Below are 22,749 nucleotides of genomic sequence, written 5' to 3' on the forward strand. Positions count from 1 at the left end.
CAAGTATGCCTTTTTAAGTATGTGTGTGTTCCTATGTGGTATGGTGGTAAGGTATCATATCTCTCTCCTAACTTGATGTTTCATCTCTCTCTCTCTCTCTCTCTCTCTCTCTCTCTCTCTCTCTCTCTCTCTCTCTCTCTCTCTCTCTCTCTCTCTCTCTCTCTGCATGCCTGTACCAGCTAGGTGTGATCCTATCAGACAGAGAGGCCCATGATATGAACAGCACTCAGCTTGAGAATGTGCCCTTCTTCATCATCCAGGGCCTGGCCGCTCTGGGGGAGAAGAAGATAGTTCTGTTTGTTATCTTCCTTGTGGCCTACATCATTATCCTGGGAGGCAACAGTATGATTATCTTCCTGGTACGGAGATCGAGATGAAGGACTATTAAGACGACATTAACAAGATATGTCATGAATAGAACGTGAAGTTTGAGAACATGGGAGAAAACTGTTCCGAGCGTCCCTTGTCTAGCAATGATATCAATGTCTAATCCCATTTTGTCTCGTCATCCTAGGTGCGGACCGACCCGAAGCTCAGCTCTCCTATGTACTTCTTCCTCCACAACCTGTCCTTCGTAGACATGGTCTACACCACCGTCACCATCCCCAACATGCTGTCTGGCTTCCTGACCGACATCAATACCATCACTGTCCCGGGCTGCTTCGTGCAGATGTACTGCTTCATCCACATGGCTGTGACCGGCCGCGCCCTGCTGACCGTCATGGCCTACGACCGCTACTTGGCCATTTGCAACCCCCTCCGTTACACCTCCATAATGACACGCTCCGTCCGCCTGCTCCTAATTTTTGGGGCCTGGTCCTTCGCCGGCTTCTGCACGATCCCCTCCATCTCCATGGCCACACGGAGGACATACTGCGAACCCAACGTGGTGAAGCACGGCTGGTGTGACCCACCGTCTGTGAGGGCGTTGGTGTGCGGGAACACAAGAACGGATACCATCGTGTCTGTATCCATGGCCATTGTTGCGCTGCTTGTCACAGGGATGCTCATCCTCACTTCCTATCTTCTCATCTGTGTTTCGGTAGCAAGGATGGCGTCTGGCCAGCGGCTGAAGGCCTTTGCCACCTGTATTGCCCACCTGACTGTGGTGTCCATCTCCTATGGCTCCGCCTCTTTTGTCTACATCTCCTACCGTGTAGGGAACTTTTCTCCAGAGGTGTGTAGCAATCCTGCTATTCCTTTACTTTCCCATCTCTCTGTCCTCCTGTTCCCCCCTTCCCTTCTCTCTGTCCTCCTCTTTCCCTAACTTTCCCGTCTCTCTCTGTCTCTTTCTCTTCCTCCCCTTCCCCTTGTCTCGCTGTGAAAGAGTATGTTCACCTTATGATGTGTGTTCATGCCATTGCTCTGCTTTCCTGTACTGTGGTGAAATATGATTAGAACCTCTCATAACCAGTAGATGTCAGTGTTGCATTGATGTTGAGCGCAGCATCTTGAAGCACGGCATGGTTCAGGCAATGCTGGGGACTTTGTGCATACCAGGGAAGTCTAGTGGAGGTAGAAATTGTAGGACGGGGCTCATTGTAATGCATTGAATGGATTGAGGAATACTATCAAACAAATCAAATGTACTATCAAATGTGCCTGGTGCCTACTTTATGTTTGCGGGTCTACTATATGGAGGAATTGCGATTGATAATGTTGTGTTAATGTTGTGTTGACGTTGTAGGTGCGTATCATCGTGGCTGTCCTGTACTCAGCTCTGACCCCCTTCCTGAACCCGATCATCTACAGTATGAGGAATAAAGAGCTGCGAGACGCCCTGAAGAGGGCCTTGGGCAGATACAGAGCTGTTTCACGTGCGGGTCGCAAAGCAGTCGTCACACTCTCTTGACTGGAAGACAACCAACCATGAGCTGTTCTGACTGCAAAACCACTCGACACACTCTCATTGCCGCAAGAAAACCTACCATAAGCTGTCCTGGTCGCAAAACATTCAACACACTCTCCTGACCGTAAAACACAACCAGCCATAAGCCGTCCTGGTCTCAAAAACGCCTCAACTCTGCAAGACAACCATAGCACTCATGACCGCACCCTCAACGGGCCTTGCTATGGTTTGCTATAGTTAAATAATCCCCACTTTTTCATAACTGCCTGTGTGTTTTTGTACTATATCAATTGTAAAATGACCCTCTCTAAGCCTCTTAATGCTAGCAAATATCACACTGAAATTCTATTATTTACGGAAAGACGGCCATGCCTAACAAGTGGGAATCCATAAGGCCGTGCATCTCACCTTGGGAAAAGCTGCAGGGTCATGCCAACCAGCAAAAATAGGCCTACCCCAAATGTATACTCCCCGTTCTCCTAAACCTGGGGGGTATTCCATCAACGTCGCTAAAGGAAAATCCTGGCTTATTTTTGATAACTCTCGCGAGACTTATCAGAATATGCCTAGATATTTTTAAGAACTCTCGCGAGACTTATAAGACTAAACCTGGATTTTCTTTTAGCGATGTTGATGGAATACCCCCCTGACCCTTGTCTCATCTTGTTTCATCATTAGCCTACTATGTTGTTTTGGGTGTCGCTAAGAACATATTTTGAACAAAACTATGATGGCAAACTGCCACCACGGATGCAGAAAATATCACCTACTGTAACATGTTAACAACCATTATGACAGACCGGTCATAAACGTGATTTTCATAATTTGTGTTAATTGTTTGTGAATATTGTATTATTTCCGAAGACTGAAAATAGCATCAATGTAATGTAAAGCTGTGCTCCTAATGATTTTAGTGTTCAGCCATTAGTACAAACTGCTAACTGCCATGCGGTCCATTATGAATAGGGTTATAACCACGATTATTTTCACACTGTGTTTAGTTACTAGGCTAGTAACTCATATGCAACAGATTTGGGTAATTACATCATATCATAATGCAGGTTATCTGTAACTATGAGAAAGGTATTTTGCATCTGAGATGACCCGGGATGACCCCGCACAGATGATAAACTGAGACTAATTGAAATGTTCAACTGTTGGATCATTTTTAGTTTAAGAGTAGTGTAAATTGGACAGTTGTCCATTTGTCATTATAGTTTGAAGTTTGAACTGAAATAACTGTTCAGGTTGTCAACATGTTATCACATTTATTCGTTGCTTTTGTGCATCTCTGTCCCTGTTGTGACCCTATTATGGACAAATAAACGTAGTTTAATTCAGCTTGAAAACCACACACATCTCCTTGTTGTGTATTTTTAATTTGCATGAATGATGGCAATTTTTCACACCAAGATTACAGTCATTTGAGTAGCTGTAATTTCAGTATGTGCAGCAGCAACTCTATGCAACTGGTGGGACAAGTGGGAGGCCAAGACGATTTAAGCTAACAGTACTGTAAATACACACACATACGTTGCTGCTCTCCCCTTCATATCATACCATACAATATCATATCAAATCATAATATATATCACATTATCTTACTGTGTTCTATTCATATCATATCATATTGAATTGTATAGTATAATATCATGTTATACACACAATATACAGCGCCCTGCATGAGTAATTTGTCCTTCTTTGAAAAAGTTTGGGATTTGAAATGAAACAATTAGTTTGTGGTTAAAGTAGATATTCTCAGCTTTTATTTGATGGTATTTGTGACACGGTCTGGTGAAAAGGTCCACATGTAGGCAAGTCTCAAGTTGCGGAAATTACCCCCCAAAGGTTGTGTTTTCAGTTTATTTTGCATATTACGAAAGCTTAATGAATGAATGAATGAATGAATGAATGAATGAATGAATGAATGAATGAATGAATGGTCTTTATTGTCATTGCTATAGTACAGGTACCAAATAACAATAAACAATAAAGACAACAATAAAGACCATTCATATTACGATTCCATTCATATTACGAAAGCTTAAGTGTTGAAGTGCCCACTCGATATAACAAACAATAGTTTTAGGATGACTAAAATCCTAATCATTTGTGAATTGGATTCACTGTATCACTTGCCGTAGGCTACTGGGTAAGTGATACATGGCTTATAAACAAACTTACGGTTTAGGATGTGTTCAAAAGCAAGGACAGCGTGATCATCTAATTATGTGGAGTTATGTGTTTTTAGCATGTTGATGTTCTATTAGCATGTTGTGATGTGCTAAACATGCAGTTAGATGTTCATAGCAATGTTCCCTTTTAGCTGCTAGCTACTAGCAGCTGTTTTGCGTGTATTGATTCAGAGCGAGTTTCTCCGGTATTTGGTTTGAGGTGTACCGACATTTAAATAAGCATAATCTTCTTCAACTATTTTCAGATTTCAATGTATGACACGCCATTTGAAAGTTTACAATCACTTTCATAATCTGGAACATTACCTTGCCCTACTTGAGGACTTGGGACTGTGTCACATTTGTGTACATATTGATTTCACCATTTACAAATGTCAACACTTTTTATGCATAGTCCTCCTATTTCAGCATACCCAAAAGTAATGGGACAATTCTTGGCTTGACAGGTGTATCTGGTAAGTCAGGTGTGTTCCATCACATAGTTTTGCAGGCGTAAGAGAGCTGTCAATGTCTAGTATTGACCAAAGCGATGTCAATGCCTCATTCATGCAATCCCTTATTAGGCAACAAAAATCTAAAACATAGCCAGAACAGTAGGCTATGTTTGCCTATGACAAAATCAAACATAGCAATTTCTTCTATGCACAGAAATACCATCAAATATAAGCTAAGAATCTCTACTTATATACTAGCCTTATAGTAAATGTTCGATTTAAAATTCAAAACTTTTGGAGTCGAGCCAAAAGAAGAAACTGTATATTTTCCTTTCAGTTTAACACAATCATCATGGGGTCACCTTGGCCTTGTGAAACACTCTAATAATCCTCTGTTTGATCTCTTTAGTCTGTAAGCCATATATTATGGGGTTGAGGAAAGTAGGGACGACATGGAACAGCACGCTGCCCAGCTTGCCCAGATCAGAGTAGGCCGGGAAACGATGCAGGGTGATGATGGTGAAGCCACAGAACAGCACAATGAGGTAGACCAGGAGGTGGGTGCTACAGGTCACCAGGGCTTTGCTATTTAGAGAGCTGTTTTTACTTCTCAGACACACTATGGCGATCTTCAGGTAAGTAAGACCGATGCTGCCTATAGATGAGACAAACAGCACCACAGTGAAGCCAAAACCGTAGATGTTGTTGATCAACACGCTCTCACAGGAGAGCTTGAATAGAGACGCGTTGTCACAGTATGGGTTCCTAATGGCCACCTTGCAGCGCGAAAGGCGGACACTAAGACCCACAAGGATCCCCACTAAGACGAAGGCCACCCCCCAAGCAGACATAGTTAGCTTGACCACCAATCTGTTGCTCATGATGGAGGCGTAGCGCAGGGGGTTACAGATAGCCACGTATCTGTCAAAGGCCATAATCATGAGAACGGTGTGAGATGTTGTACCATAAACATGAGCAAAGAAAGCCTGAACGACACACTCAAAGTAACTTATATATCGCTCAGAAGCGGTGGTTAAAATGTCCCTCAGCAGACGGGGCACCATCACTGAAGCCCCGACTATGTCATTGACAGGCAGGTTACAGAAGAGGAGGTAAATGGGCTGGTGCAGGCTCCTCTCCATGGAGATCAGCACCATGAGGCCGATGTTAAACACCATGGTGAAGATGTAGATGATGAGAAGGAGGATGAAGGCAGGGTAGGAAGCCTGGTTGGTGAGGTTTAACCCCTCCAGGAGTAGAACATGCTGTTTGAATGTTTGGTTCTCCATCTAATGGTGGTCTCAGAGTCTGGGGGAGAAGGCAGACTGTGAAAAGCACTGCAAATAACTACTAATTTTAAAGACAAAATTAATTACCCTAATCCTAACCCTAATGAAATTAATAATAAACATCTCCAAACAAGATTGAAATAAAATAAATAAATAAGGGCATAAGTAGAAATAGACAAAAACATGTAAAGTGAGAGAGAACCATGTCACTGTAAATATTGTGTTTCTGTTTTAACCTGATAAAACCTGGGTCTGTAGCTAACTCTGGCACATTTACATTGATTTGAACACTGAAATGTTGTCTAATGTGCACTGTCTCTGTCAAATAAATGTAATTAATAAAAAATGAATAATGATTATATTTAGAGAGAGAGAGAGAGAGAGAGCATAGAACAAATAGTAATAAAGAGTAAACACCCTTGTTAGAATGTACCATCTTACCATTCAAAAACACACAATTACCAAGTATCAACACAAGGCAACAAAATAAAGATTGTTCTCGATGTAATTGTTGAAGTACTAACTAACTACTAGTGTAATAAACCAACGCCAACAACGGTGAGTTCGTTTTCCATAGGTTCCTCAGTGTTCCAATGGGATTGATTGGTGTTCTCCCGCTCCTCCACTCTGACTGCACAAAGAGCGACACTGTCTTTTTTTATAACCCCAAACCTGGTGACAAGTCTGTCATTTGACATAATGTAATGCTATAAACATGGGAGTCATGACAATCGTCCATTAGGCATCTTGGGACAGGACAAAACATACAGTCATGTGAAAAAGACACCCCATGAAAACTAGGGATGTCCCGATCCCATTCACTACCTGATCCCATTCACTACCGATACTGATATCAATTCAATATTTGTATTTATTTTTTTACTCCTGAATAATAACAAATACTTCCCCAGTATATAGTCCACAACAACAGTTGGCTATTAAAGACTGCCAGCCTTTATTCAAGCAACAAAAACAATACTGTGCAGTACTCAGTGACCAACTGGTTTAAAGTTAAAACAGCAGCATTCAGCCTTGTAGAAGAAGAAAAAAAGTTACTGTCTGATTTATTTTTTATTTTTTAAGTTTTAGTGCCTTCAGATTTTTATTCTATTTATCTTCTCTTACATATGGCAAATCAATTATAGGACCCTTTTTAAAAGTGTAGCCTAGTGACACCCGCTGGTGAGACCATAAACCAGTCGCAGAATCGAAGGGGTTGAAACGTGATTTATTGTGTCAACAATATCTGTTTTTCAGTTTTTTTCATAACAGGCAACTTGAAGTTTTAAAGTACCCACTCGATAGAATATACAACAGTTTAACAATCACTAAATACTTAATTTAATAATTTGTGGATTGGATTCACTGTTCTCGTTTGCCATACCGTAAGTGATAATGACTTGTAAACATACTTTCGTTTTAGGACGTGTTCAAAAACAAGGACTGTGTGGCGTGCGACCGACATCGCATGACAACATTCGATTCTTAATTCACACCATTGGACGTTGGACCAGGCAGCACCAGGCAGGCTGATTACAATAGGCTCTACCAATATTGCTTGCCTTGCTTCCACAATTTCTACAAGATACAACTGGGCATATTGTGCTTACATGCTCGATTGTACAGAAGAGTATTAGGGCCACCAACTTGAGTTTTTTTTTTTCTCCCGAAGGGGGGGGGGGGTTATATTCTGAGTTTAAAGTCAGAATTTCTGAGATTAAAGTCAGAATTTCTGAGATTAAAGTCTGAATTTCTGAGAAAAAAGTCTGAATTTCTGAGATAAAAAGTCTGAATTTCTGAGATAAAAAGTCTGAATTGATTAGTGTTTATTGGTCCTACTGGTTAAAATGAATGACATGAATGCTCTTATCAAGTTATACTTTGGAATTGGCTTTAGTAATAAGGACATTCTTTGTCTATTGGCACAAAATCACCTTATTATAACAAGTATTCGTACTTTGAAGCGATGTTGTCGCGAACTGGGTCTTTAGGCTACAGAAGGAGAAATCACTCCGATTTAAATGAGGTAATAGCCTTTGTGCAGGAGGAACTATCAGGAAGTGGCGTAATGCAAAGCTATCGTTGGATGCATCTTCGTGCCATTTGAATGGGATTCGTGGTGCAACAAGATGTGATACAACAGATTATCAAATTAATTGACCCATGTTCTGTGCCCCTATCAGTTCGCAGCCTCTCTGGACATCCTCCAACGCAATGCTTTGAATATAATATCCAGCTATGACTTTCGGGTCGTTGTTTGTAGTGTACGCTTCCATCAATACCACATAACGACTATAGCCATCGATGCAACCATTGATCCCTATTGATTCCATACGGCTTCAGTTTGTCGTAAGAGTCCATATGCCAGAGTGCATTAGGACCTCAGGTAGAGTGCTGCCATCGCCGCAGACGATGTGCCCGTCGCAGTTCCACAATTTGAGGGTCAGTTGCAATGGGATTGCACCACGAATCCCATTCGAATGGCACGAAGATGCATCCAACGATAGCCTTGCATTTGGCCACTTCCTGATAGTTCCTCCGGCACAAAGGCTATTACCTCATTTAAATCTGAGTAATACCAATAAACACTGAACTGACTTTTTCTAATAAATTCTGACTTTAATCTCAGAAATTCAGACTTTTTATCTCTGAAATTCTGACTATAATCTCAGAAATTCTGACTTTTTATCTCTGAAATTCTGAGTTTTTTCTCTGAAATTCTGGCTTTTTATCTCTGAAATTCTGACTTTTTTCTCTGAAATTCTGACTTTAAACTCAGAATATAACCCCCCCCCCCTTTCGGGAGAAAAAAAACTCAGTTCGTGGCCCTAATACTCTTCCGTACGATTGTTATTATTATTATTATTATTATTATTATTATTATTATTATTATTGTAACGTTACATTATTATGTAATATAGGTGTCTTGTCCATGACCATGTGAGATGGGCCGTGGAGCTATGTGGCATGACACGGAAATAAATCATGCATGCAGTATAGCTAGTATTGTAGCAGCTATCTTTTACATTTATACATCTACGAATGTAAACATGTACACATGGTTAGTATAGGCATATTTGCCTAGAATGAATTAATAGTACCTTGTGACCGATTAAACATTTTGAAAACTGACGTTATTATTACGACCGTTAAAAACGGTCTTCTGGAATGCACATCACTTAACTTTTCTTCAAAAAGAAGACAGGAATCAACGAAAATGGGTGAGTAGCAACGTTAACGTTAGCTCACTCAAAGCTTTTATGTAATGATAGCTAGCTATTTTGCTAGCTAGCTAGTTAATAGTAACGTTTTGTTGCTAACATTTTATTTACTCGACACTTCATTAATGTTAACTAGCTAGCTAGCTAGGTTGTCATAATTTACATAATAATACCAACGCCATGTCATGTAAACCAACCATAGTTTGACAGTTCTTTTGTATTGTAAAAATGAGGGAGACCCCCAGACCCCCTGCTCCTTCTGCTCACCTGGGGCCTCATGTATAAAGCTTTGTGTAGAACTGCCGTAAAACACATGTAAAAGTGTTTCGTCCAGCTCCTTCCACTCCGCCCCAAACACACATCTCCCTTCTAGAATGATTTTCTGTACTGAATTGGGAATGACTAGATCAAAAGCAGACTTGATGTCTGTGACATGAGTCACTGCCATCCTGGTGGGCCCTGGCACTGCCGTTATTATGTTTGCCGACAGTGTTGACTGGCATGTATTGGGGGATAAGGACCACTGTATTACATTTTTTGACATGAATGTCTCATTTGGAGGAGTAGCAGTTTCCTCATAATCAGAATCTTCATCATCAGAATTTACCTCAAGGTGGTCTTCATCTTCAGACACATTCTCCTCTATTTCACTGTCGTGATCATAATCAAGGATGTGTCCCAGATATCCCAGGGCTGTCCTCTTTTCACTTGTGTTGCTCATTTTGTCAAGCTCTGACAGTGAGCTACACTGCACCTGCAGAGTGTAATGTTGTACTCCCATGCAGAAACAACATTCTACAATGTCATTTTTTGTGTGGAATCTTGTCACACTGTCACATTGTTTTTTCAATGTGCATAGCTAGCCAGTCTGACATGTGGGAGAAATCCTGTTTATTCATTACCAGTAACATACAAATACATACATTGTTAGATTTACATTTTTTACATTTAGCAGACTTCCAATTAGGACCACGTGATCATCTAATTATGTGTAGTTATGTGTTTTTAGCATGTTGATGTTCTATTAGCATGTTGTGATGTGCTAAACATGCAGTTAGATGTTCATAGCAATGTTCCCTTTTAGCTGCTAGCTACTAGCAGCTGTTTTGCGTGTATTGATTCAGAGCGAGTTTCTCCGGTATTTGGTTTGAGGTGTACCAACATTCAAATAAGCATAATCTTCTTCAACTATTTTCAGATTTCAATGTATGACACGCCATTTGAAAGTTTACAATCACTTTCATAATCTGGAACATTACCTTGCCCTACTTGAGGACTTGGGACCATGTCACATCTGTGTACATATTGGTTTCACCATTTACAAATGTCAACACTTTTTATGCATAGTCCTCCTATTTCAGCATACCCAAAAGTAATGGGACAATTGGCTTGACAGGTGTATCTGGTAAGTCAGGTGTGTTCCATCACATAGTTTTGCAGGCGTAAGAGAGCTGTCAATGTCTAGTATTGACCAAAGCGATGTCAATGCCTCATTCATGCAATCCCTTATTAGGCAAAAAAATCTAAAACATAGCCAGAACAGTAGGCTATGTTTGCCTATGACAAAATCAAACATTGTAATTTCTTCTATGCACAGAAATACCATCAAATATAAGCTAAGAATCTCTACTTATATACTAGCCTTATAGTAAATGTTTGCTTTAAAATCAAAACTTTTGGAGTCGAGCCAAAAGAAGAAACTGTATATTTTCCTTTCAGTTTAACACAATCATCATGGCCTTGTCACCTTGGCCTTGTGAAACACTCTAATAATCCTCAGTTTGATCTCTTTAGTCTGTAAGCCATATATTATGGGGTTGAGGAAAGTAGGGACGACACAGAACAGCACGCTGCCCAGCTTGCCCAGATCAGAGTAGGCCGGGAAACGATGCAGGGTGATGATGGTGAAGCCACAGAACAGCACAATGAGGTAGACCAGGAGGTGGGTGCTACAGGTCACCAGGGCTTTGCTATTTAGAGAGCTGTTTTTACTTCTCAGACACACTATGGCGATCTTCAGGTAAGTAAGACCGATGCTGCCTATAGATGAGACAAACAGCACCACAGTGAAGCCAAAACCGTAGATGTTATTGATCAACACGCTCTCACAGGAGAGCTTGAATAGAGACGCGTTGTCACAGTATGGGTTCCTAATGGCCACCTTGCAGCGCGAAAGGCGGACACTAAGACCCACAAGGATCCCCACTAAGACGAAGGCCACCCCCCAAGCAGACATAGTTAGCTTGACCACCAATCTGTTGCTCATGATGGAGGCGTAGCGCAGGGGGTTACAGATAGCCACGTATCTGTCAAAGGCCATAATCATGAGAACGGTGTGAGATGTTGTACCATAAACATGAGCAAAGAAAGCCTGAACGACACACTCAAAGTAACTTATATATCGCTCAGAAGCTGTGGTTAAAATGTCCCTCAGCAGACGGGGCACCATCACTGAAGCCCCGACTATGTCATTGACAGGCAGGTTACAGAAGAGGAGGTAAATGGGCTGGTGCAGGCTCCTCTCCATGGAGATCAGCACCATGAGGCCGATGTTAAACACCATGGTGAAGATGTAGATGATGAGAAAGAGGATGAAGGCAGGGTAGGAAGACTGGTTGGTGAGGTTTAACCCCTCCAGGAGTAGAACATGCTGTTTGAATGTTTGGTTCTCCATCTAATGGTGGTCTCAGAGTCTGGGGGAGAAGGCAGACTGTGAAAAGCACTGCAAATAACTACTAATTTTAAAGACAAAATTAATTACCCTAATCCTAACCCTAATGAAATTAATAATAAACATCTCCAAACAAGATTGAAATAAAATAAATAAATAAGAGCATAAGTAGAAATAGACAAAAACATGTAAAGTGAGAGAGAACCATGTCACCGTAAATATTGTGTTTCTGTTTTAACCTGATAAAACCTGGGTCTGTAGCTAACTCTGGCACATTTACATTGATTTGAACACTGAAATGTTGTCTAATGTGCACTGTCTCTGTCAAATAAATGTAATTTATAAAAAATAGAACAATGAATAATGATTATATTTAGAGAGAGAGAGAGAGAGCATAGAACAAATAGTAATAAAGAGTAAACACCCTTGTTAGAATGTACCATCTTACCATTCAAAAACACACAATTACCAAGTATCAACACAAGGCAACAAAATAAAGATTGTTCTCGATGTAATTGTTGAAGTACTAACTAACTACTAGTGTAATAAACCAACGCCAACAACGGTGAGTTCGTTTTCCATAGGTTCCTCAGTGTTCCAATTGGATTGATTGGTGTTCTCCCGCTCCTCCACTCTGACTGCACAAAGAGCGACACTGTCTTTTTTTATAACCCCAAACCTGGTGACATTGAAGTCTGTCATTTGACATAATGTAATGCTATAAACATGGGAGTCATGACAATCGTCCATTAGGCATCTTGGGACAGGACAAAACATACAGTCATGTGAAAAAGACACCCCATGAAAACTAGGGATGTCCCGATCCCATTCACTACCGATACTGATATCAATTCTATATTTGTATTTATTTTTTTACTCCTGAATAATAACAAATACTTCCCCAGTATATAGTCCACAACAACAGTTGGCTATTAAAGACTGCCAGCCTTTATTCAAGCAACAAAAACAATACTGTGCAGTACTCAGTGACCAACTGGTTTAAAGTTAAAACAGCAGCATTCAGCCTTGTAGAAGAAAAAAAAAGTTACTGCCTGATTTATTTTTATTTTTTTAAGTTTTAGTGCCGTCAGATTTTTATTCTATTTATCTTCTCTTACATATGGCAAATCAATTATAGGACCCTTTTTTTAAGTGTAGCCTAGTGACGCCCGCTGGTGAGACCATAAACCAGTCGCAGAATCGAAGGGGTTGAAACGTGATTTATTGTGTCAACAATATCTGTTTTTCGGGTTTTTTCATAACAGGCAACTTGAAGTTTTAAAGTACCCACTCGATATAATATACAACAGTTTAACGATCACTAAATACTTAATTTAATCATTTGTGGATTGGATTCACTGTTCTCGTTTGCCATACCGTAAGTGATAATGACTTGTAAACATACTTTCGTTTTAGGACGTGTTCAAAAACAAGGACTGTGTGGCGTGCGACCGACATCGCACGACAACATTCGATTCTTAATTCACACCACCGACGTTGGACCAGGCAGCACCAGGCAGGCTGATTACAATAGGCTCTACCAATATTGCTTGCCTTGCTTCCACAATTTCTACAAGATACAACTGGGCATATTGTGCTTACATGCTTGATTGTACGGAAGAGTATTAGGGCCACCAACTTGAGTTTTTTTTTCTCCCGAAAGGGGGGGGTTATATTCTGAGTTTAAAGTCAGAATTTCTGAGATTAAAGTCAGAATTTCTGAGAAAAAAGTCAGAATTTCTGAGATAAAAAGTCAGAATTGATTAGTGTTTATTGGCCCTACTGGTTAAAATGAATGACATGAATGCTCTTATCAAGTTATACTTTGGAATTGGCTTTAGTAATAAGGACATTCTTTGTCTATTGGCACAAAATCACCTTATTATAAGTATTCATACTTTGAAGCGACGTTGTCGCGAACTGGGTCTTTAGGCTACAGAAGGAGAAATCACTCAGATTTAAATGAGGTAATAGCCTTTGTGCAGGAGGAACTATCAGGAAGTGGCCAAATGCAAGGCTATCTTTGGATGCATCTTCGTGCCATTCGAATGGGATTCGTGGTGCAACAAGATGTGACACAACAGATTATCAAATCTGGTAGGCCGGGGTTGCTGCTTCATCCAACCGTGCGGCTGGCAAGACTGTGGAAGAGGCCACACCCAGCGCTGGGCCAGGGGGAGGCTGCACCTTACGCAGGCGGGTAGCATGCCAGCGAGTGCCGTCGGCGAGCCTAAACGAGGCTGGGCCAAGCTGTTTGCTGACCTGGACAGGGTCAGACCAAAACGACTGGAGTTTGTTGTCCCGATGAGGTCGTCGGATCCTGACCCAGTCCGACACAGCAATGACAGGTGGCCTAGCACGTCTGGCCCTGTCGAAACGATCCTTCATCAAGCGCTGGTGTTTGGTGACTGTGGCTTGAACTGGATGGACCGGGGGCTGAGCTAGTGTAGGGCGGAGCCTATCGAGAGGCAGCTGGAGCTCCCGCCCCAGCATGAGGGAGGCTGGGGAGACTCCTGTAGTGGCGTGTCGCGTGGCCCGATAATGCAACAGCGTCTGGAGGAGGCTGGTGGTGAGCGTGCACCCTTGTGCCAGGTGGGCCCTGATGCCATTTTTCAGTGTTTGGTTCAGCCGTTCCACCCCCCCGTTCGCAGCAGGGTGGTAGAACGCTGTGCGGATGTGGTGGATCCCTTTACCCACTAGATAGGAGGACAGTTCATGGGAAATCATTTGAGGACCGTTGTCAGTCGTGATCCTCTTGGGCAGGCCCCAACGTGCAAACAGAGCGTCGAGAATGTCGATCAGCACCTTTGCTGTGACCGAGCCCACAGGTGTCACCTCTGGCCACTTAGAGTGGAGGTCGTAGGTCACGACGAGAAAACGCTGGTGATGTGGTACCCCATGCAGCTCGCCGCAGATATCCAGTTGCAGGTGCTCCCAGGGTTGAGATGGCCAGTCCAACGGCTGCATGGGCGGGGGTGGAGCTGGAGCCCTGGTCTTACCACTAAGGAGACAGGCAGTGCAATCCTTGACCAGGGTTTCGAGTTCCCTGTCGATGCCTGGCCACCACACAACATCACGACAGCGCTGTTTGAGCCTGACTATGCCCAGGTGACCCTCGTGCGCCATAGCAAGGATACGCGCCCGAAGGACACCTGGGACCACAGTGCAGAACCCGCGAGCGACACAGGTGTCATTCCAAACCGACAACTCCTCCCTGATCCTGGAGTAAGTGAGTAGCTCGTCAGGTACTCTTGCCGGCCACCCCTGCGTGATGTAGGTTGAGAGTGTAGAGAGGGTGGGGTCATCGGCTGAGGCATCCCGGAGCTCTTTCAGCGACACCGTCTCCTGAAGGGGTGTGTGGAGGAGCTGGACGAGGTCATGCTCAGCCTGGTCCAGTCCGGGGGTCAAGGTTGGGGCTGTGGGTGGGCTGGGGATTGAGCGTGATAGCAAGTCGGCTACCACGTTGTCTCGTCCTGGCGTGAACTGTAGCCGATAGTTGTACTGCTGCAGGCGGTCGGCCCAGCGGTGGAGGCGGAGTGGCTTGTGACCGGTGCCAGACGTGGCCAGGAGGGTGATGAGGGCCTGGTGGTCTGTCCTCAGTGTGAATAGACGTGTCATAGATGTGCCAGCGCTCACATGCCCAGAGGCATGCTAGGGCCTCCCGCTCCCCCACCGAGTACTTCTGTTCCGTGGGGCTGAGAGCACGGGAGGCGAAGGCGATCGGTCTCTCCACCCCCCCTTGCAGCTGGGACATCACCGCACCAATGGCTGTGGCAGAGGCGTCGCACGTGACAAGAGTGGGGCTGGCCAGGTCGAAATGCGCCAGGACCGGTGGCGAGGTGAGTTGGGCCTTCAGGAGGCGTACGGCGTCTGAGCAGGCAGACGTCCAGAGCCAGGGCTCGTCATGCTTCAACAGCTTCCGCAGTGGTGTGGTTGTGGCCGAGTACTGTGGCAGGAAACGGAGGTAGTACGCCGTCATGCCTAGAAAGGAGGCCACCTGAGCGGCTGTGGTGGGCTCCGGGACATGATGGATGGCCTCGGTGTTCGAGTGCAGCGGGTACGTGCCATCAGCTGAGAGGCGGAACCCCACAAAGTCAATGGCTGGGGCGGTGAATACACACTTCTCACCATTGAGTGTGAGGTGATGCTTGGCCAATGCACTGAACACACTGTGGAGACGCTCGTCGTGGCTCTCGACGGTGGCCCCGTGAACCACGATGTCATCAAGATAGATGGCCACACCTGGGATCCCAGCGAAGATGGAGGCCATGATCTTTTGGAAGCAGCTGGGGGCGGAGCTTAAACCGAAAACCATGCGTTTGTAGCGGAAAACCCCTCTGTGAGTGATGAACGCTGTGAGGTTGCGGCTCTCGGGGTGTAGTGGCACTTGGAGGTAACCCTGACGGAGGTCCAGTTTAGAGAACACGCTGGACCCGTAGAACTGGGCGGTGAGCTCCTCTATCGTTGGCAGGGGGTATTTGTCAGGGATGATGGCCTCCACGCAGATGCGCAGCCCCCCAGACTTCTTCTTCGCCACCACCAGGTTGGAGATCCAAGGCGATGCATTCACCTGCTCAATGATGTCGCTATCGAGCATGCTCTGTAGTTGAGAGGAGATGTCATCGCGGAGAGCCAGGGGGGAGCGGCGGAGGGGCTGTATAACAGGCATCACTGTAGGATCTAACAGAGGCTGGTGGGCAAAAGTGTCGAGGCAGCCTACACCGCTGAACAGCGCAGGCCACTGTTGCTGCCAGGGGATGGAAACGGTGTGAATCTCTGAGCCAGCTGTGTCTAGCAGGGTGAAACCGAGGGCGTTGAACAGGTCGAGGCCTAACAGGTTGGTCCCGTGGCGTGCAACGTTGAACCTGAAAGCCGGCAGTGTCCTCTCCCCGTACTTCACAGGCAGCTGAAAAGAGCCCACAATGTCAATCTCAGAGTTGGCATAGCCACGCAGGGTGGTGGAGGGCAACCCCAGGGGCACATGGGAGAAGAACTGTGTATAGGTCGTCAAGTTCACAAGGGACACTGTGGCTCCAGTGTCTAGGAGGAGCGGCAGAGTGACATCACCAACCATCAACGAGCATGTTTTGAATGGCGCTCGTCCTGAGCTGACATTATGGATGACTGTGGTAGGTGACTGGGAAGCTCTAGCTGGGGCAGACCTGCAGACCTTGTGAAAGTGGTTTAGTCTCCCGCAGTTGGAGCAGGTTTTACCACGGGCTGGGCATGTCTGAGCTCTTGAATTGTGTGCAGAAGAGCCGCAATTCCCACACGGCTGGTGTGGCTGGTCGCGTGACCGAGAGGCCAGTAAAACGCTCTCCCCGCCGCTGGCTGCACTCATGTGGAGGAGGGGCACCTGTAGGCTGTGCGTGCCCTCTGCCGGTGAGCTGGGAGAGGCTGAAAAACTAACTGCACATTCCAATGCTGTTTCAACCTGGACCGCCATGTTCAGAGCTGCTGATAATGTAAGTTCATCATTTTCCAGTAACAGTTTTTCCCTAATCTTGTCACAGTTCGTGTGTAAGATGAGTTGGTCTCTTATCATTTCGTTCTGTAATGTCCCGAACTTGCATAAGCTCGCCAAACCCCGCAGATCAGCCACATACTGTGTCACTGTCTCACCTGTACGTTGGTGTCTTCGTCTGAATATGACACGGCGGAGAAGAGCGCTTTGTGGAGGGGCGAAGTGTTGCTTCAGTAGTTCCACAGCGTCTGTGTATCTCGCCGCGGTGCCGAGAGTTCCATACACTCGCTGACCCTCTGCTCCTAGGCAGTGACGCAGCAGCGCACATTTCCTCTTGTCAGATACGTCCTCTAAGCCGGCGGCTAGGATATATGTCTCGAACGAGGAAATCCAGCGGTTCCACGGAATCGGTGGTTCTGCCGGGACTGCTAGGAAAGGAGAGGGTGGAGGTAGAGAACAATCAGCCATCCTCGTCGCCAAGGTTATGTTCAATAACGGAGCCTGAACTCAGAGCTTCTAGTCGGAGCGTGTACTCCATTTATTCAACAACGTGTGTAACACATAACGTAATACGGCACTGTAGTAAAGTCCAAACTGTCGTAAAACTACAGACGTAACAGTGCCCCTATCAGTTCGCAGCCTCTCTGGACATCCTCCAACGCAATGCTTTGAATATAATATCCAGCTATGACTTTCGGGTCGTTGTTTGTAGTGTACGCTTCCATCAATACCACATAACGACTATAGCCATCGATGCAACCATTGATCCCTATTGATTCCATACGGCTTCAGTTTGTCGTAAGAGTCCATATGCCAGAGTGCATTAGGACCTCAGGTAGAGTGCTGCCATCGCCGCAGACGATGTGCCCGTCGCTGTTCCACAACTTGAGGGTCAGTTGCAATGGGATTGCACCACGAATCCCATTCGAATGGCACGAAGATGCATCCAACGATAGCCTTGCATTTGGCCACTTCCTGATAGTTCCTCCGGCACAAAGGCTATTACCTCATTTAAATCTGAGTAATACCAATAAACACTGAACTGACTTTTTCTAATAAATTCTGACTTTAATCTCAGAAATTCAGACTTTTTATCTCTGAAATTCTGACTATAATCTCAGAAATTCTGACTTTTTATCTCTGAAATTCTGAGTTTTTTCTCTGAAATTCTGGCTTTTTATCTCTGAAATTCTGACTTTTTTCTCTGAAATTCAGACTTTTTTCTCTGAAATTCAGACTTTAAACTCAGAATATAACCCCCCCCCATTTCGGGAGAAAAAAAAACTCAGTTCGTGGCCCTAATACTCTTCCGTACAGGCACGCGGGAAGGTATTTTGACTGGGGGTGCTGAGGTGCTGTCTTTATACGCTACAGGGGAAAAAATTGCCAGGGAAAAAATTATAACGATTTCTCTCCCTCCCTCTCGCTGATTGCTCGTTCGCTCACACGCACACAGTGGCATAACGACGGGCCCCAATGCACGGGCAATAATAGTTAAGCACGCACGCATGCACCCACACACTACAAAGACGTAACGTTAAATATTTTACCAACAATGTGTTGGAATTTACAGTAATTTCCACTCAGCTCACAGTGTCCCACAATGTCCACAAACATGATGTTGACCATTATTACAGACAGCACTCCATGTCGATTGGTATTGCATCTTAACGGAAGCCCTTCGCTGCCGAAGAATCGGATGGATCTGAATATCAGTTCTAATACGTTTCTGGCCGTCTGTTGCTCTTTCTCAACAACGTCCGACAGTAGAGCATTAATGGGAGTGTTGTTAAGCGAAGCAAGCAATCTCACCGATTCTGAATGTATGTCAGACATCTCGTGTTGGCTAAACTTACAAAAGCCTCCTACTGTAAATGCACTTGTCTTTCTGTCGTGGTGCCTTAACCCCTTCTCTATATAGCTTTACTGCAAGAGAAGCAAAGAACAGGGTCTCTTTCAGTGACATAATGCAACCATTTCCACCTGGTAAACCAGCTTTTTAAAAATGAAATGAAACTCGAATGTCTCTGTTCCAATTTTCCTCCCAGGAAAACGTATGTCTGGTCGACACGGCTCGTCAAACGGGGGTGGGGGTGGGGGTGTCAAGACTCGGATGTCAAGTCCCTAGCAAGATATGACCATGTGATCACTAACATTAAAACTAACAAACACATTTTTACATTTATTACAAAAAACACATTTATTTTTATTCCCAAAAGCAACAATAGTTATTATATTGTTTTAAATTATTGTTTGAATAATATTTTTATTTTTAAAATTCAGGCAGGAGGAGCTCCTTCTGCTTGCCGCTAGGGGGTGCTGCAGCACCCTCAGCACCCCCCTTCCCGCGTCCCTGCTTCCGTACGATTGTTATTATTATTATTATTATTATTATTATTATTGTAACGTTACATTATTATGTAATATAGGTGTCTTGTCCATGACCATGTGAGATAGGCCGTGGAGCTATGTGGCATGACACGGAAATAAATCATGCATGCAGTATAGCTAGTATTGTAGCAGCTATCTTTTACATTAATACATCTACGAATGTAAACATGTACACATGGTTAGTATAGGCATATTTGCCTAGAATGAATTAATAGTACCTTGTGACCGATTAAACATTTTGAAAACTGACGTTATTATTACGACCGTTAAAAACGGTCTTCTGGAATGCACATCACTTAACTTTTCTTCAAAAATAAGACAGGAATCAACGAAAATGGGTGAGTAGCAACGTTAACGTTAGCTCACTCAAAGCTTTTATGTAATGATAGCTATCTATTTTGCTAGCTAGCTAGTTAATAGTAACGTTTTGTTGCTAACATTTTATTTATGTTTATACTCGACACTTCATTAATGTTAACTAGCTAGCTAGCTAGGTTGTCATAATTTACATAATAGTACCAACGCCATGTCATGTAACCAACCATAGTTTGACAGTTCTTTTGTATTGTAAAAATGAGGGAGACCCCCAGACCTCCTGCTCGTTCTGCTCACCTGGGGCCTCGTGTATAAAGCTTTGTGTAGAACTGCCATAAAACACATGTAAAAGTGTTTCGTCCAGCTCCTTCCACTCCGCCCCAAACACACATCTCCCTTCTAGAATTATTTTCTGTACTGAATTGGGAATGACTAGATCAAAAGCAGACTTGATGTCTGTGACATGAGTCACTGCCATCCTGGTGGGCCCTGGCACTGCCGTTATTATGTTTGCCGACAGTGTTGACTGGCATGTATTGGGGGATAAGGACCACTGTATTACATTTTTTGACATGAATGTCTCATTTGGAGGAGTAGCAGTTTCCTCATCTGATGGTTCATAATCAGAATCTTCATCATCAGAATTTACCTCAAGGTGGTCTTCATCTTCAGACACATTCTCCTCTATTTCACTGTCGTGATCATAATCAAGGATGTGTCCCAGATATCCCAGGGCTGTCCTCTTTTCACTTGTGTTGCTCATTTTGTCAAGCTCTGACAGTGAGCTACACTGCACCTGCAGAGTGTAATGTTGTACTCCCATGCAGAAACAACATTCTACAATGTCTTTTTTTTTGTGGAATCTTGTCACACTGTCACATTGTTTTTTCAATGTGCATAGCTAGCCAGTCTGACATGTGGGAGAAATCCTGTTTATTCATTACCAGTAACATACAAATACATACATTGTTAGATTTACATTTTTTACATTTAGCAGACTTCCAATTAGAGACTACAGGGACAGTCTCCCTTACTCAAGGCCTTACTCAAGGGCACACTAGTGGTGGTGTTCCCATGTGGGATTCGAACTCATGACCTTCTAATCTCCAGTCTAACTCACTACCCATTAGGCAACCACTACCCCTAGTTACAGACGTTCACCTGGACACGTGTCACCTTCATGTTTATACTGGGATTAAACATGTGGTATTATGAACCAACAATCTATTTTCTTTGGGCATAATATTTGTATTAGGCAGATATTCTCAGAAAGGCCCTGGGCCAAGCTGGATAACACATTTGAAAGATTACGTTTTTATTTACCCAAACTTCAACCATCATCATACAGTCACTTTTTTGTTATGAAATATTTGGAAGATCCTCTCTCTGATCTCTTTGGTTTGCAGACCATAGATGAGAGGATTGAGTGCAGGCGGAACCACATGAAACATAATGGATGCTAGTTTCCTATGGTCAGACCACTCAGGAAACCGGTGCAGGAAGATAATAGTGAAGCCTGACACCAGCATGATGACATACACGGCCAGGTGTGTGGCGCAGGTCTGCAGGGCTCTGGTGTTCAATGCCTTGTTCTTACTCCTCAAACAAACCATAGTGATTTTCAGATAGGTCAGCGTCACAGACCCCATGGAGGAGCACAGGAGGAGCGCGGTGTAGGACAAGCCATAGATGTTGTTGATAATCAGATTGTCGCAGGAGAGCTTGAAAAGTGAGGCATTGTCACAGAAAGGGTTGAGGATCCTATCCCTGCAGCGTGACAGACGGACGCTGAGGACTATAAGGATGAGAATAAAGAAGAAGGCCACCCCCCAGGCAGCCACAGTTAGTGTGATCACCATTCTGTTGTTCATGATTGTAGCGTAACGCAGGGGGTTGCAGATGGCCACGTACCTGTCAAAGGCCATGATCATAAGTATTGTGTGAGAGCAGCTGGCAAGGAGGTGGCCAAAGAAGGCTTGGATGACACACATGCTGTAGCTGATATAGCGGTCTGCGCTGTCTATAAAAATTTCAGTGAGAACGCGAGGCACAATGACATTAGATGATATAGTGTCACTGATAGGCAGGTTGCAGAGGAGGAGGTACATGGGCTGGTGCAGGCTCCTCTCCATGGAGATCAGCACCACAAGTCCGATATTAGACACCATGGTGAAGATGTAGATGAAAAGGAGGAGGATGAAGGCAGGGTAGGAGGACTGGTGGGTAACCTTTATCCCCTCCAGATATAAAATGTGCATGTTGTATGTGTGGTTCTCCATCTGATGGGGATCTCAGAGCCTAAAGGACAGGGGAGATGAGAAAAAGTACAAATGTACTTGAGATCAATCATGTTTTATTAGACAGCTTGAGCTAAAGTAGAGCCAAACAAGTAAAGGTGAGATAATGGTATCATTGTTAAAGCCACAATCTGGGATTTGTTTTTCAGCAAAACTGACTCCTGGTCGTTACTAGGCAGACAGAACAGGGAGACAGAACAACAGAGGTTAGGTGACAGTGGTATGTCAGTACTGCCGGTAGGCCCTATACGGCGCTCACCCTCCTCCTGGCTGCCTCCCGGTCGCCTGCTCTCTCTCCAGCTAGACGCGCTCACTCCGTGGCTTGTCCTCGTTTGGAGGTAAAAAAGGGGTATAATCCAAACTATTGCTTAGTCCTCCTGTCTGTAGGGCGAAGCGGGGGGAGAGGAGCCCAGATACCTCTCGTCTGTGCTGAGCTGCGTTCTCTCCTCTGTATGGGCTCCGGTCATCACTGGTGAGACAGGGTACAACAGGTTAACGTCACATAAAAAGGAAGATTATACATTTGTCATGAGAAATTATTTAGCAAATACTTACTTACTGAATAACTTCTGTAACTTATCTCTATACTGAAATTCATGGTTCTGAGAACTTACTCTATTTGC

At 44.1% G+C, this 22,749-nt stretch overlaps 4 protein-coding genes across 4 annotated transcripts; 1 reads left to right on the plus strand and 3 right to left on the minus strand.

Moving 5' to 3' along the window:
* Positions 1-215: 215 nt before the first annotated feature.
* Positions 216-1,852, plus strand: or6at1 (odorant receptor, family 6, subfamily AT, member 1; the record flags this gene model as incomplete). The annotated part of the gene is made up of 3 exons (XM_080550060.1): positions 216-359; positions 515-1,177; positions 1,688-1,852. 3 exons carry the CDS (start codon positions 216-218, stop codon positions 1,850-1,852), a joined length of 972 nt encoding a protein of 323 aa, XP_080406186.1.
* A 2,976-nt stretch (positions 1,853-4,828) lies between these two features.
* On the minus strand, positions 4,829-5,767 carry LOC308174950 (olfactory receptor 8G17-like; the record flags this gene model as incomplete). Its single annotated transcript, XM_080550061.1, has 1 exon — positions 4,829-5,767. One exon carries the CDS (start codon positions 5,765-5,767, stop codon positions 4,829-4,831), a length of 939 nt encoding a protein of 312 aa, XP_080406187.1.
* A 4,953-nt stretch (positions 5,768-10,720) lies between these two features.
* LOC308174951 (olfactory receptor 8G17-like) lies at positions 10,721-11,662 on the minus strand (the record flags this gene model as incomplete). Its single annotated transcript, XM_080550062.1, has 1 exon — positions 10,721-11,662. One exon carries the CDS (start codon positions 11,660-11,662, stop codon positions 10,721-10,723), a length of 942 nt encoding a protein of 313 aa, XP_080406188.1.
* Positions 11,663-21,169: 9,507 nt separating this feature from the next.
* On the minus strand, positions 21,170-22,108 carry LOC308174521 (olfactory receptor 52N2-like; the record flags this gene model as incomplete). The annotated part of the gene is made up of 1 exon (XM_080549610.1): positions 21,170-22,108. One exon carries the CDS (start codon positions 22,106-22,108, stop codon positions 21,170-21,172), a length of 939 nt encoding a protein of 312 aa, XP_080405736.1.
* Between the last annotated feature and the right edge of the window lie 641 nt (positions 22,109-22,749).

This window comes from Nansenia antarctica, assembly GCF_963989245.1.
Source record: "Nansenia antarctica genome assembly, chromosome: 20".
NCBI classification, from domain to species: Eukaryota; Metazoa; Chordata; class Actinopteri; order Argentiniformes; family Microstomatidae; genus Nansenia; species Nansenia antarctica.